The following is a 15,022-nucleotide window of genomic DNA, read 5'->3' as shown; positions in this document are numbered from 1 at the left end:
CTCAAAATATTGTTTACTGCAAAAGAGGAACTATAACTTTTTTATATAGTAATATTAAGCCAAAGATTTATTGTTATTACAATTTAAATCTTAATGTTTTAATCCGAGGATTGTCATTAGTGCAGATGTAATTATTGCAGAAAAAGATTATATCTATGCAGGTGTTAAAATAATGTTAACAACAATGCCACCACTACCACAGGTAAAGTTTTTATACATACACTTAGATTCAACTGCTTTTCCTGATGTTATGCTGACCCTTCTCCAGCTCTTCTTAGCCCTCAGGTTGATGATTTCATTGTGTGGGTGGTAGAGATGGTTATGGTGACCTGTCATCCTCTGGGGTCCTTGTCCAGGAGGATGTTCATGTTGCTAGTTTCTTTTTCCTTGCTCTAGGAGCAGCTTGGGGTTGTTTTTTTGTGGTTTTTTTGTGTTTTTTTTTTTTTTTTTAATGTTTGCTTGCATGCTTTGATGCCTTTCTCTCCATTTGTCTGCAGTCTTGTTATAGCCAAACTTTAGAGAGGACACTTAGGTATATTGGAAATTATTTCTGCTTTCTCTTTCTTACCCCTATACCCAGTGTTGTCCAGGTTCATGTCTGAATTTCTTTATCTGACCTTGGGACAGTTGTTTATAGCAATTGTTTGTGTCTCTGTTGATAAGTTGGTGCCCCGTCTCATGTCTTCCATGTCTGTATTCCTCTGCACTGTATCCTGTGTCTCCACTTCTCAAAGCCTTTGCTAACATACCAACCCTGCATTTCTTTATAAGATATTTTCATAAGAGTCACAAAACCTACGTGGCTCCATACAATGACAAAGAAAAGTAAATCAAATCAGCACCGCTGATTGGTCTATTAGAAGAAATGCTGTTGCAGCTAAAGCAAATGTAACAAAGCTGTGGACAGGCCAAGGAATGCTCAGAAAGGGTTAACCTTGACAATCCTTGGTCCAGAGCCCTGGCAAACTCACTCCAAAGCCCGTGGCCCATAATTAGCAATGGCAATACCTTCAGTGTTGCTATAGATGCAACTTAACAGTATCATCAACACAGCTGGTGTCTGGCACATTATACTGGACAAGCTGGAGGGTATGGAAAGATTGTTATAATAATGTGAGAAGACCTGATTGTTCAGAGTGGTAGGTTGCACTCATATGGACTAATAATGAAATACTTGCTTCTGTAATCTGGGACCTTGCCAGTTGCTTTGGGAAGAACAGATGAAGGAAAGGGCTTGTGTATAAAGTTGTTAACAGCAAAAAAAGCCACCTGTAAAAGGCATATGTGATCCTGGGATGTGTTACATATAGCAGCTTCAGTCAGGCTAGGAAAAAGAAACTCTTGTTCACCAGTACAGCTTTATCCAAAGTTGTCTGCTTTGTTCTGAATGCTTCTGTTCAGGAAAGACTTGTTCTGATTCAGGAGTACCTGGGTATGAATTAATTATATGAGTGCAGAGTCCCTGTGGCAAGCCTGGCTTGCACTAGCAGAGATCCAAGGGTTTAAGAAGTGCATGCCTGTGCTGCCTTGGGCTGTCCACTTGAGTGGGATTGTAAAATCAGGTTGGGGTGATGTGGGATTTAGAGTGGGAGGCTCAAGCTCTGCTCAAAAGGTCCCTTAAACTGCAGCCATGGAATGATTTCTGCCTGATTCTTTCTGAGGCTCAGCATGTAATTGAAACCATGGATGGTTGGTTGATGAAGTAATTAATTCTCTGATTGCCTGCCATTTTTAAATTTTCCTTTCATTTTTCACTCTCAAGCAGAGATTGACTGTGAAATCAACTGTAAGCCTGAAGGAATTCCTATGCCTTATTGTTGCTGCAAAAGCTACTTGCTGTGGTTTATCTCAACTGCTCTTCTAATCTCCCTTCACTAGACACTTCATGCTTTTTTAACACTCTCTGGTTTAGTGTTTAACTGTCATTAACCACTTCTCTCTTCTCTCTTTTCTGTTATGGTGCTCTTTATGTGATTACTCACTCTTTTTTCCTCATGTTGTTCCAACTTCTAATTTAAACTATTCTAAGCTCTCTTTCTCTCTACCTTTTCTCTCTTCTGAAGTTCCTGTAGCAGTCACACTTAAAAAATCTCCCTTCCTTCCTTCCTTCCTTCCTTCCTTCCTTCCTTCCTTCCTTCCTTCCTTCCTTCCTTCCTTCCTTCCTTCCTTCCTTCCTTCCTTCCTTCCTTCCTTCCTTCCTTCCTTCCTTCCTTCCTTCCTTCCTTCCTTCCTTCCTTCCTTCCTTCCTTCCTTCCTTCCTTCCTTCCTTCCTTCCTTCCTTCCTTCCTTCCTTCCTTCCTTCCTTCCTTCCTTCCTTCCTTCCTTCCTTCCTTCCTTCCTTCCTTCCTTCCTTCCTTCCTTCCTTCCTTCCTTCCTTCCTTCCTTCCTTCCTTCCTTCCTTCCTTCCTTCCTTCCTTCCTTCCTTCCTTCCTTCCTTCCTTCCTTCCTTCCTTCCTTCCTTCCTTCCTTCCTTCCTTCCTTCCTTCCTTCCTTCCTTCCTTCCTTCCTTCCTTCCTTCCTTCCTTCCTTCCCTCCCTCCCTCCCTCCCTCCCTCCCTCCCTCCCTCCCTCTTTTATCTTTGTCTTTCTGTGGTTGTAAATACCCCTGCAATTTGTTTAAATTACACCATCTTGCTCTGTTTAGGGGCTGTCATACAGGATTTTAGAGATGCTTTCCTCTCATGGCACATTATTTACTTGTTACCATTGGTATAGCCAGAGGGCTCATTACAAAAATCAAAATATACAGGAGTCATCCATTTTGTATGTAGTGAAACACTTTTATTTCATTGCTATTACCATTTCTGGCAGTTCTTTAGATCAATGATTGAACAGAAAATGTTATCAAAGAATCTTATAAAAAGGAAGAATCATCCCTTTGCTTTTTGAAAAAGTACACAAAAAAAGACAGTTATTTTCAGTAGACTATATTGTTTAGTGAGTTTTTATCTTAAACTGTCTTTTAACTGCCAACTAAAGTATTTGTAAGAAGAGCTGAAGATTGGACTCACATACTTTCTAATAGATGGCATTTTCTGGCCTTTTGAAAAAGATACCGACTATTTTGTGAGTACTACATATAGGCTGCTTGTAATTTTGTGAGAGTTTCCACCTTTGCTGTTTGCCATCCAAACTGTGCAAAACAGTTAAATGGTTTTCTATGGTTATACTGGTTACATCATATTTGAGCTGGTGGTGTGGCGTGAGGCAAAGTCTCCATTTGTACAACATGGCTTTTCACTTGTAGGTACAGGAAAGGCACTTCAGGAAGCAGTCTGGGTCTCTGCAGAGAGACAGAATACCTATATCTCTGTATGTTTTGTGTTTGCATTAGACATTTGGCAAGTGTTTTGGCTGTAGGGGAGTCTTGAGTCTTAGGAAAACATGCTATATTAAGGCTCTGTGGGGTTTTGTTTATAGGGCTTCTGTAATGTTTCAGACTCCAAAACCTAACTATTTTCCCCATCTGTTTTGCTGAAAAGACTGTCAGTCTGATTTAAATTTGAGTCCCTTTCAACTTAATATGAGGCAGCTTCCCTAGTGACAGTTATCCATGACTCCCAGTGACTGGCAAGCCTCTGGGGTATGTGTGACTACATCCCAGGTCCCTGGGATGAGCAGCGAGGATGTGGGAGGCAGCCCCAAAACTGTGACCATCTCTTGTATTTGTTGGCATCCTTCAGAGTAAAACCACTAGTGCTGCCTTTGCTTCAGCTTCTGACACCTGGCAGACAGTTACTTGAGAAAGTGTTTGTATCTCCTGCTATATGTACTTCCATGAAATTAACTCTCTCCTTCAACAAAGGATTCTGGAAAGCTGATTGGAAGAGATGAAGTGAGAAGAGAAATTACAGTGAAAATGGGATGTTAGGGGATGTGCAGTGTTACTGGTGGGGAAGCTCCCCTGAAGGAAAGGGGCAAGGAACTGAGTGTGGAGTTGGATTTTTAAATAGTATGACAACTGCATTTGAATCATAGAATGGTTTTTCTTGGAAGAAACCTTGAGGATCATTTAATTCCAACTCCCTGCCATGGGCAGGGACACTTTTTTGCTAGACCAGTTGCTCAGCACTCCAAACAACGTGGCCTTGAACACTTCCAGGGCTGAGGCTTCCACAACTTCCTTGGGGAACCTGTTCCAGTGCCTCACCACAGGCACAGTAAAGAATTTTTTCCTAGTATCTAATCTAACCCTACTCTCTATTTGAATTTATTTCTCTTTGTTCTGTTACTACATGCTGTTGTAAAAAGTTTCTCTTCATCTTTCCCAGGAGCTCCATTCAGGTATGAAGGCTGCAATTAGGTCACTCCAAGCCTCCTCTTTTTCAGGCTGCATAAACACAATTCTCTCAGCCTTTCCTCATGAAAGAGGTGCTCATTTGATTACAGAAAAGCAATTTGAAGTAAACTGAGCTAAAAGGCAGGTTGCGTATTTAGTTTTCAATTGCTTATTTAATGTATTTATTTTTTTATCTATTTTATTTATTTTATTAATTTTCTGTGAAACATGAGAGGCTCTGAGTGGAAACAGAAGAAAAGGAAAGTGCAGCAGAAGAAAAGGAAAAACAAACCCAAGCTCTGGCAACTCACATGCTCTACTCTGGGCTCTGTTTGAGTTTGCTGGAAACAATGGTGGTCTTTTCTTCTTCATGGGAAATGATACTTTCTTTTGAAGTAAATGAAACTTGTGCTAATGATAGCTCTTTCAGACATTTGAATGCCAGGCCTCTTGCAGTCTTCAAATGAACTTTATTTCAACACAGCTATTAAGTTGTCTCATCTGACTTCTAGAATGATATTAAAGCCAGATACTTAAAAGTCTCCATGTTTGGGATTCCTCTCCTGTTTTCCATGTCAGTTATAATTATGTTGCATTTGAGCAAGAGGTTGCCAGCAGAGAATACTGGGGAGTGCCAAATTAAATTTCAAATACATTTTGTTCTTTGTTTATGCTGAGAAATATTTTTCCTCCACGGTTGCTGTGCTCAGCAAAATGAGATCAGGCTGCCATTAAACTCTCTGTAAATATCAGTCTAGCTGAGTTTTAAAGACTCTTTAAAACTGTGGCACTGTTACTCCTCCTCTGAAGTCTGGTGTAATATAAACGTCATTGGTCCTGAAGAAAAACAAAACAAAAAAAGATTGAAGACACCTTCCTTTCATCCAAGCAATCTCTAGTCCACGGTCTTGGTACCTGGCTGCCTACTGGAGAGATGTCTCTAGGAAAGGGGGACATTGCTTATTTTTACATTATGTGTTGAAGATCTTGTGTTCTGATAAACAGTGTCAAAGTGAGATAGTGCAAATTATAGAACGGGAAAGGGAAAGCTCAGAATGACTTTTGGTGACTGGTTAGTGAATGATGCTTCAATCCCAAGCAAATGAATTTAATACCATTTTGTAGTGTAATATTTGCTTCCCAAATCCAGATTTCAGGTTTATTAGCATGCTGTGGATAACCTCTAGCAGTCTGTGCAAGTCCTATCTCTGTGCCTACTTTGCACATCAAACAATTAGCTTAATTTATATTATGAAGAGACACTAATTGGAGGGGAAGGAAGAAGTATGTAGCAACATTCCAATGACAATTAAGATAATGCATCACATATCACCTATATAAGTTTTTGTGCAAGAAGCTGTTTTCAGATGTCACTTAAGCCTAATAAGAACTTCAACCCTTGCAAGGTGGACAGTAAAGTATTCCCTACCTCATATGAATTGATAAAGTGAAAATTGAAGTGTATTTTTTACTTATTTTTACACAGTCAGAGGTCAGAAAAGAGGAGAGGAGTTCCAGACCTTTCAAGATCCTTGATTCTCTAACAGGTTTCTAGAAGACAAGCGATAGTTACAGAACTTCCCATGGCAAAACTTCACCAGTAACATCAGTGCTGTAGATCAGGGGTTTGATACACAGGCTGGAAAATAGTTAAAAATCTCCGTATTCTCTCTGGAGTGGAGATAATTGCCCATTCTGACAATAGCTAATTATGTTTGACTTGCTTGTGTTTTGTGGTCCTGAAGCAGAGCTTCCCAAAAATGCTTTAGTTAGAGTCCCACTTTTTACAGTCTTACTAACCATTTTTTTTCCTCTCTGTCATTGATCTGCAGAATGCAACAGCAACAACAGCAACGTCGAATGTTCACAGCTGCCCTCCTGGCACTCCTTTTCCTTCTGGCAGCCGTGAGTACCACTGAGGCTGGCAAGAAAGAGAAACCAGGTAAGGTTCAGTCTAATTCAGAGTTAATCCCCAAAATAGATTGCATGCATGTGAGAATGTCAAATGCTTCTGGTTTTGTTATGAAATCAGGTCATTTGTTAACCTTTTGGCATCAGGGTAGGATTTTTGGCTGTGACACGTTGTTCTGTGTTAAATAGGGAAGCAGAAAGGGGTTTCCATGTCAAGTGGCAGCTTGACAGCCCCAGAGACTGGAGTCCTTGGTTTGTCACACAGTGGATATTGCAAAGCAGCTTAAAATGTGCTCCGTGAATAGTTTCATGCTTGACTTAGGAGGAACTAAACAGGAGTGATGAAAGAGTAGTTATGTCACTTGCTTGGTGTTATATATGACAGTGCTACACTGATGCTGTGTGATGTGGAAATCCTCTGACAAAGAATTGTACTAACTTGCTGTTGCACAGACAGCCAGACATCCAGCAGTAGTTGCTTTCTGTCAGTGATGAACTCAGACCTCATTGCAAGAGGAACTGGCCCAGGGTGGAAAATTCATATCTGTCAAACTCTGTTTTGACATTTTTTAAAGAATGTATTTTTTGGTGTTTTTCTTAAGGTTGTATTATTTTCAGGCATCTTATGTACCAGATAATATGAACTGAGAGTCCATCAGAATTAGTGTTACCAGTAAAAAAAAAGGAACTTTTTAACCATTTTGGCTTTGTGCAAATATGAGAAAATGGTAGCATAAACATGCAAGACCTAGAAGAAAAAAATTTTATATAAGTATGTTTACAGTTACTTGTGATGATTTAGGGACTTAAGTAATTATTTTTGTGAATCCCTGGGTTTGATAACATTTCTATCTTTTCTCATAAGACTTTTGTTTAAGGATCTAAATAAAATCATGATCCTTACATTTTTCCTGAGCAACAAACTCACCTGATTTAAAAGCACTTTGAGTACACTTCTCCATGTACCTCCTTTGCTTTTGAAGTATTCTGTTATAAAATGTGACATGGTGTAGCAAATCAGAAGTTTGCATCCCACAGCTGTTTCCTGGAGGTGCTCAAATCCTCTGATACACAATTTTGGCACATACATTTCTCTCTGTTTAGTGTGTAGTGCTTCAGCTGGAACTGAGGATATTTGCATGTCCCCAGCTAGTGGAGACAGCTTTCTGAGTGAGAGCCCTCCTGCATGTTTTGCTCAGTGATCCCTGTGGGTTTTTAGATTTTTGAAGATGAGAATCCACTTGAGTATATCTGAATGGACTAGTAAACATGGCAGTGGGAGTGAGTTTTAATGAACATCGTACTTTGGACTCAAATTCTGTCTCTGCAGAATTGTGAAGAGGATTTCAGACTTTTTGCTTTTAAGGCAATTGGGTTACGAATGTCTTCCTCACTTTCCCTTCCAGGTCCTGTGACTTTGATTAAGTTTAGGCAACTTCTCCATAGGCTTTGGGCACTCAGCACTTCTCTTTCTTGGTTTCTTATCTTCATCCAGAGAAAAAGGCGAAGAAGTCTGACTGTGGGGAGTGGCAGTGGAGTGTCTGCGTGCCCACCAGTGGTGACTGCGGCCTGGGGACACGTGAGGGCACCCGCACTGGAGCTGAGTGCAAACAAACCACCAAGACTCAGAAGTGTAAGATTCCCTGCAACTGGAAGAAGCAATTTGGAGGTCAGCATTGCTTTCTTAAGGGGTTTACTTTGGTTTTTATTTTGAGTATGGAGCAGGAAACCTGTTTTTCTGCTTAGTTCTGCAGACGTCTTGGTGAAGGTGTCAGTCCTGCATTCAGGCTCACCAGAGCTGGGACATGCGGGGTGCCAGAAGGCAGCTTCCTCAGAGCTCCTCTGCAGACAGTCCCTATAACCTGCTTATTGTGAACTCCGCCTTCCTGCATGCTGGAATCTGCTCTCTGTGGTGTCCAGCCCTGTTTAGAGCAGTAGTGCAAGTTCACAGCTGTGAACCTCTGTGATGGCTATCACAGGCTTTCACAATGTGTGATGTGGAGCGTGGGGGGCTGGCTACCTGTGTGTGCAGTGAAAGGAGGGAGTGAAGACCAGTGTATTTTTATCATTCCAGACCAGTGTATTTAATTTTTACCATTCAGTTCAGCAGGTTCGTATGTACCAATTCGGGAAGACATGTTAGATCTGTCCTGGACAAGATGTCTGTCCAAAACTCAAATTCTGTTACTCTTACAAACTTGGCGCTTTTTTCTAGTAAACAGCTTGCATGATTTTGAAATTATGGTGACCTTACCAATATAATCAGTGCTGCAGTTTCAGACTTGAGAAGTCTATGGGTGCACATACATTCTAGAAACTGTTCAAGCTTTATTTGGTAACCTCTGGCATCACACAAATTGAGAAACAACCATATGGAATGTAAATGACATTTCAAACTGCTGTTTCTTTCTTTTTTTGTTATTGTTGTGCTGTTCATATTCATAGCTAAATGGATTTATCTTAATATGCCAAAAAATGCAATATCCATGCAAAAGCAAGAGGATTAAATTTTAAAGCACTGGGGAGGGGAGGAGACTGCAATTACCACTGCAAATAATCTTTAAAGTTTTTGGGATTATTTTCTTCAGTTGCACACCTTTTTGTCTGTAAGCACCAACTGCCTGTGATATCCTATTAGTCTCACAATGTTTTTATTTTCACACTCAGTCATTGTGTTTTAAATTTTGCTTTTTTCTTCCTTGCTGCAGCGGAATGCAAATACCAGTTCCAGGCCTGGGGAGAATGTGACTTGAACACGGCCTTGAAGACTCGGACTGGGAACCTAAAGAGAGCCCTTCATAATGCTGACTGCCAGAAGACTGTCACAATCTCAAAGCCCTGTGGGAAGCTTACCAAACCCAAACCTCAAGGTAAATTCCATTTGCTGAAAGCTGCATGATAGTTCACTTAAATCACTGGGTTTGTGATGTCCTGCATGCTTCAGTGGGAGCTCAGTTGTACACGATATTGCACTTTCATGGCCATTCCTCAGCTCTGCACTGCTTCTGTCTGTCAGGGCTCAGGCAGGGAATATTCCTGAGCTGGATAGTCAAGGCTGTCTCACACTTGACAAGTAAGCTGAAGATTAGAGCTCCAATTTTAACTTTAGACCACCTGTACTGTTACCAGTTTGCTTATGCAGCTAGACTTCCAGAGTAAAGATTCTTTTCGTAACTCACTTGTTAATGGGAATGGAATAATAATAATGACATGAAAATATATCCCTTGAGAAAGACATATTTTATATAGGTTTTGGTTGGTGTTGAATAATGACTAGTTGAAAAAAGGACTGCTTTCCTTCTGGACAAGTAGCATTGAAAAGATATTCTTCTCACTGCACACTGAAATATGAAAACACTGTATACCCTTGGGGCTGTTTATTCAAACGTAGCAGGAAGAACAGTACAGAATGTATATGTCTTATTTAAGGGTGACTGACAGTATAATTCCTGGTACACAGAAAGACATATGCCCTGCATTTGTGTTACCAGGTGGCCCTTAGAGAAACTTATTTTCTTTCTAATCATTAAAACCTTTTAATATACTTTTTTGGTAGAATAGCAGGTGTTATGTGTATAGGATGATTTATAGTGGGAGCTAAAACTGTGAGATCTTGTTTGAGATACAAAAGTAATGTGTTTTAAGTAGATTATAAAAACTATGCTACCCTGACATTTGTTTACGTAAAACCAGCAGGGTTTGACACATTCCAGGCTCTGAATGCTTGGATAGCAGTACAAATAAATGTGATTAAGTGTGACAGGTGCACCTGGGACAAGCAATTTTCCACTTGTGGGCTGTGGGGCACCATTGATCGGAGGAGTACCTGCAGGTGGCCTGCTCTGCTTGAGCAACCAGAGAAGCTGCAGGCACTTTGTGTGTGTGTGCACATGCATGCATCCATACACGTGACTGGTTTTCCTTGCACACCATCCATGGAGTTATCAGATGAGTCTGGAACCTGTGCAGACAGTGACAGGCTGTGGAGCAGCAAACTTACAACTAGATTTTCAGAGACCACCTGAGTTGGTTGAGCTGGTAACAATAAGCATCATTTAGGGATTGAAGTGACTGGATGGGAATGCAGGAAGGGCTTTGAGATGTGTGATTTTATTGTTTAGTAGTTTGGGGGGCAGGACTTTTTTTCATGTTTTTGCTGTTTTCTTTTTTTTCACTAAGTTTCCATGCCTAAGTAGCCTTTGGGAGTGTACTGAATGAGGCTTCCTATTGTGCTGCCAGAAAGGCCTCTGCCCCTGGAGCCTCTGCCTTGCTTGTCCTGCTTCCACTGAGTCATATATCTATATCTTGTCAGTCAGTGACTGTCAGAACAGGGGAGAGGGGACAAAGCAGAGCACTGATGCAGCACTGTTCTGTGAGAGCAGTGATCTTGGGTGGTACAGGCTCATTTTTGAGTTAGAGTTTTAAAGGCAGAACTTGAGAAATTGCTGGATTGGAGTCAACTTTAACTGATTCTAGAGTCTAGGAGTGAGTTGTAGCTGAGACTGAAAATTGGATTGGGACTGACTACAGCAACCTGTTGTGGGATTTGACTTAATTACGAGACCTGGCTTTATTTTATTTGAAGGAATGCAAAAAGAGAAATAGGTACAAATGTGGGTTTTTAATCATAATAACTGTGGGCAGTTCTGCTCTCCTGATCTGCGTTAGAAATCTTCCTGCATGCCACCTGCTCGCTCATCTGCTCTTGGCATTAGTAGGAGCAGCAGGCATGGGAGTCACACACACACAGCCTGCCTGGGCTCAGAGCTAAGTCCATATTGCAGATCCATGCGTACAACTACACTGGGCAGTGTGTTGGCACCAGGAGGAGGAACTAGAAGAAGAAATTAGGTCGAGCAGATTAGTACTGTGTGAAAAGTTTTGCCCCACTGAACTTTATTTCTGAGTTGAAAATCAGAGTGCTGGAATGTTAGCTGGAATTAGACTATTTGTTTTCTTCCTGAGGTGAAGGAAATTACAGGTTGGAGGTAAGTCCAAATGCACAACTAAGATAAAGGAGAAGATTTAAACTGCATTAAATCTGTAGCTAGAATCTTAATGAATTTCCCTTTTTGGAAATGAGAAGAACTGGGTTATAGTCTGAGCACTTCAAATGGTCTACCGTTAAATGTTAGGCTCCTTTTTCTCCCCTAACTTTGCATCAGTGCCTCAAGACTATAACAAAGAAAGCCCATGATGCATTATCTGGAAGCAGCAGCTCATTTTCTGAAGTGTGAAAGGTCTGTACTGATATCCAGCTAGATCTGTGGATGCTGTTCAAGGGCTCGCCTTTCCTACTGGGATTGCCAGGCCAAGCAGGGCAGGGACTTTCTGGCAGGGACTGCTCTGGCAGCAGAGCAGTCAGCCAGGGGCTCAGCAGTTCAGGAATCTGTTTTACTGTAAATGGTCTCCTCTCTGAGTGATCTTTGCTTCAAGGGGTGCACCAATGAATGCATCTCTGACAGCAACAGGCTGAGAGTACCAAAAACAGATGTGAACTGACTGAAAATATGGCACTTTAAAATACCAGTATATTCTGAAAAAAGTGTTTTTGTAATTTTCCTGACTGATCCCCTTTCCAGCGAGGTGAAGTTTTTATTCTATTAAGTTGTATTTGTAACCTCTCAATTATATCCATTTTTCTTTTGATTTCATACTGTAAATGAGGTCAGTAAAAGCCCCTATTTAGCTTCTCCAATTGATGGTACTTTTATATATCTTCTTTTAATTTTTTGTCGCTTGCCATCTTTTAAAACTTCTGACTTAAGTATTTCTTGGTGTAAGAATTTATCCACAATAAGCATACTTACTATTGGACTTACCTAAATTCCTTCTATTGTTGCAAAAGAGTTTTTGTTATGGAGAGACGGGAATGTAAACAGTGTTCCAAGCATGGCCTCTACAAATCTGTGTTGAAAGAAGAAAATACCATTGTAATGCTACCTTTATTGTTCATTACTCCCACAAAATTAGCTAAATATTATTTTAATTTTGTTAATTGCTTGCATGGGCAGTATCTGAGACCTTCAAAATTCTCCCTAATTAAAAAAAAAAGTAAATAAATTAACGTGATTATTTAACCCCAGGAATTGTGTGGTAAGAGAGGTTATCTTGTCTAAGGCTGACCGATGAAGCATTGTGCATCAAATTTCACCTGACATTTTTCCTTCATGGGATGTGGTGTCTGAAGCTCCTCCTCACCTTCTCTGTTCTTTGAGGAAAATGCCAGTTGATGGATCTTAAGTGTAGATGCTGCTCTGCTGTTGCTTATCCACCTTTCCAGCCCATCAACATACGGCAGGTTTGCTGATAGGTTGAGTCTCCCTCCTCTCACTTAACGATTTCTAAAACGACTGCCATTCATAGGAGTTGGATCTGTTCTTAACAGAAAGGAAAATCATACCTGCAAAACAATCTCGGGGTGTATAATTTTACAGATTTGTTGATAAAATATAGTTTGGTTTTCCAGGACTTCTATGATCTCTGACAAAGCTTATTCTAAGTTAAAGTAGGAGATGCTCATCAACTTTGGGAATCAATTCCTTCTTTATAAACTGGTAACCTAAGTGTTTTTATGGATTTCTTTTATCTTTAGTAAGCATCCATAGAAAAGCTTAAAACCTTTTTAAGCACTCTCTATTATTTTGGAAAATAAAAAAAATTAAATATTTTCTTCTTAGCAACTGGTCTAAGTACTTGTCAGTACTTTTTACCTCTAAGCAGCTCTCTTACTGATTACAACTTTATTTAAGGATGAGAGCAGATGATGAAACAGGAGTTTGAATATTACTTGGCTTCCTGACAAGCTCTTTTCTCCATAGCTTTGCCCACATGTTCTCAGACTGGAAGACAGTGGCTTGGTCCTGGGCTGCTCGGTTAAAGTGTAGGTAACACAGGAAGAAAAATATCTCTCCTTCTTAGATACTGTGGATACTGTGCATTTGGACAGACATTGTCAGCAGTGTGATAGTGATATCCCAGGCACCACGGTTTGTTGTATATTTAGTCCACAAATGAGGTCATGAGAAAGCCTGTCACGAAGTCTAGAAAGGATGAAAGGATGATTTTTGTCAAAAAATCCCAGTGGAGGGCACCTCTTCTCTAGCACACACAGTTGCATATTCTAATCAGTGTCTGCAAGGCTGGTGATGTTGAAGATCTCCCTAAACTGTCCTGACAGATGTGACAGACTCGGGCACTTCTGTCGAGTGGTTGCTCTAATGGCCAGCCCGTGCTGAGGAGCACAAAACGCTTCCGACATCCTCCATCTGGCCAGCTTCACACCCACCCAAACCTGATTGGTGCCTGCTCAGGTTCCAGCCAGCCAGAAAGCAGAAGAATGGAGTATTATCAGGATTCAGGAAACGTTTTACTTTAACTGCTAAGAGAGGAGGAATTTATTTTCATTGAGCTGGGTTGCCTGATGGGCTTTATTACTTCTTACACTCTTTCTGTCACTCTCATTCTTCCTTTCTCTCCCCCTATAACTTTTGTACTTTCAGATATTTATTTTTCTGATTAAGATAAAATTAAATTGAATAAGGAGTTTGCCTGCCCTTTCTGCAACATACCCTTCATTTTTTTGAATTATGCTCCTTTCTGGTAACTTTTTCACCTGGCTGCATTTAACTCTTTTTAATAAATCTCCCTTCCCAACTCTTTATCAATTTACAGTGTATCACATCTATGAGTTACTTTGTCATGTCTCAGCTCAGACCTTGCCACACAGGAAAAGTATGTGCTAAGGTTGGCAAATATTAACACTGCTCACACCACTGTTGTCTTTAGTAATTGGGGTGCCAACCAAAGATCACATCCTCCAACATGCAGTGTTTGGAAAGATTTCCCACATGAAGGCAAGACCTAACTGAGCTGTTAAGGGCTGTAATCTCTTCTGTATCATTCAGATCAGGTTTAGCATTTGAGAGCATAGCAAAGTGTCACTACAGTTCCCTGTGTTTGGCACATTGTGCATGCTACTACATGCAGGAAATTACTGCACTCTGTATTTTGAACAATTTCATATAACTTGAAGAGTTTTACTTCAGAGCTGAGTGAAGTATAAATCATCTGCCCTACCTTGTTTTTTTTATCTGTATATCTTTACAGGCAGCAATTAGCTAATCCTGCTATCACTCCTTGGAACTCTGGAAGTCTAATTAGAAGAAAAGTAGTAATTGAAAGTCAGAAAGGCTAAATGATTTCCCAGATTGACTAAGTATCAGTGGCAGGTCCAGGAATGTAGCTAGTAGCTGCTGCTCCCTTTTATAATGGAAATAAAATTATCAGAATGTGACAATTGACTTCAAGGTGAGTGTCTGTACTGCACTTTAATCAAGGTTCTTGGCTTTATGTCAGTCATCTCAGTGGACTCCCATCAGTGTTAAACACCATTTTACCTTGGGTCTTCTTAGGAAGCTTCTTGTCAAATCATAGAGATGGACTTGTGTTAATGAGCAGATGTATCCCTGTCTTTGCTTCGGTGGCAGGAACAGAAAACAGCCTGTGAGTTTTGAGCACTCTAGTGGCACATTTCTACCTGTTGGGAGAATCTTGCAGTGTGCTGCCAGAACAGACTGACCAGCTTTGGCAGGATGGCTTGACTGCTGTGTATTGCAAGGAGCTGACAGTGGTGTATGAGTGACTTGCTCTCCTGAGCTATTTGTTCCTCAGACAAACTGGGTGCTGCCCTGATGAAATTGGACCACTTCATTTTGCATGTTGGACAAGTTGCTTTTTCTGGGATGCCCTCCCTTAAATTTGCCTTTGTGCAAGAGCACAAAGCAGCTGGAGGGGACACAGAGTGAGAGGAAATGACTTGGTAGGGCTGTGA

The 15,022-nt window shown here is 40.6% G+C and overlaps 1 protein-coding gene across 1 annotated transcript in view; it reads left to right on the top strand.

Moving 5' to 3' along the window:
* Positions 1-15,022, top strand: part of PTN (pleiotrophin) — a 79,162-nt gene that overhangs the window by 49,195 nt on the left and 14,945 nt on the right. The window contains exons 2-4 of the mRNA XM_012569211.5: positions 6,111-6,220; positions 7,685-7,858; positions 8,898-9,059. Coding sequence (XP_012424665.1) covers positions 6,112-6,220; positions 7,685-7,858; positions 8,898-9,059 — 445 coding nt within the window. The 5' untranslated portion in view covers position 6,111. The remainder of the gene's footprint in view (positions 1-6,110; positions 6,221-7,684; positions 7,859-8,897; positions 9,060-15,022) is intronic.

The sequence above is a fragment of the Taeniopygia guttata genome, chromosome 1A (genome assembly GCF_048771995.1).
Source record: "Taeniopygia guttata chromosome 1A, bTaeGut7.mat, whole genome shotgun sequence".
In the NCBI taxonomy this organism is placed as follows: Eukaryota; Metazoa; Chordata; class Aves; order Passeriformes; family Estrildidae; genus Taeniopygia; species Taeniopygia guttata.
Note: the sequence above shows the minus strand (reverse complement) of the source record. Positions and strands in the feature narration are given on the sequence as shown.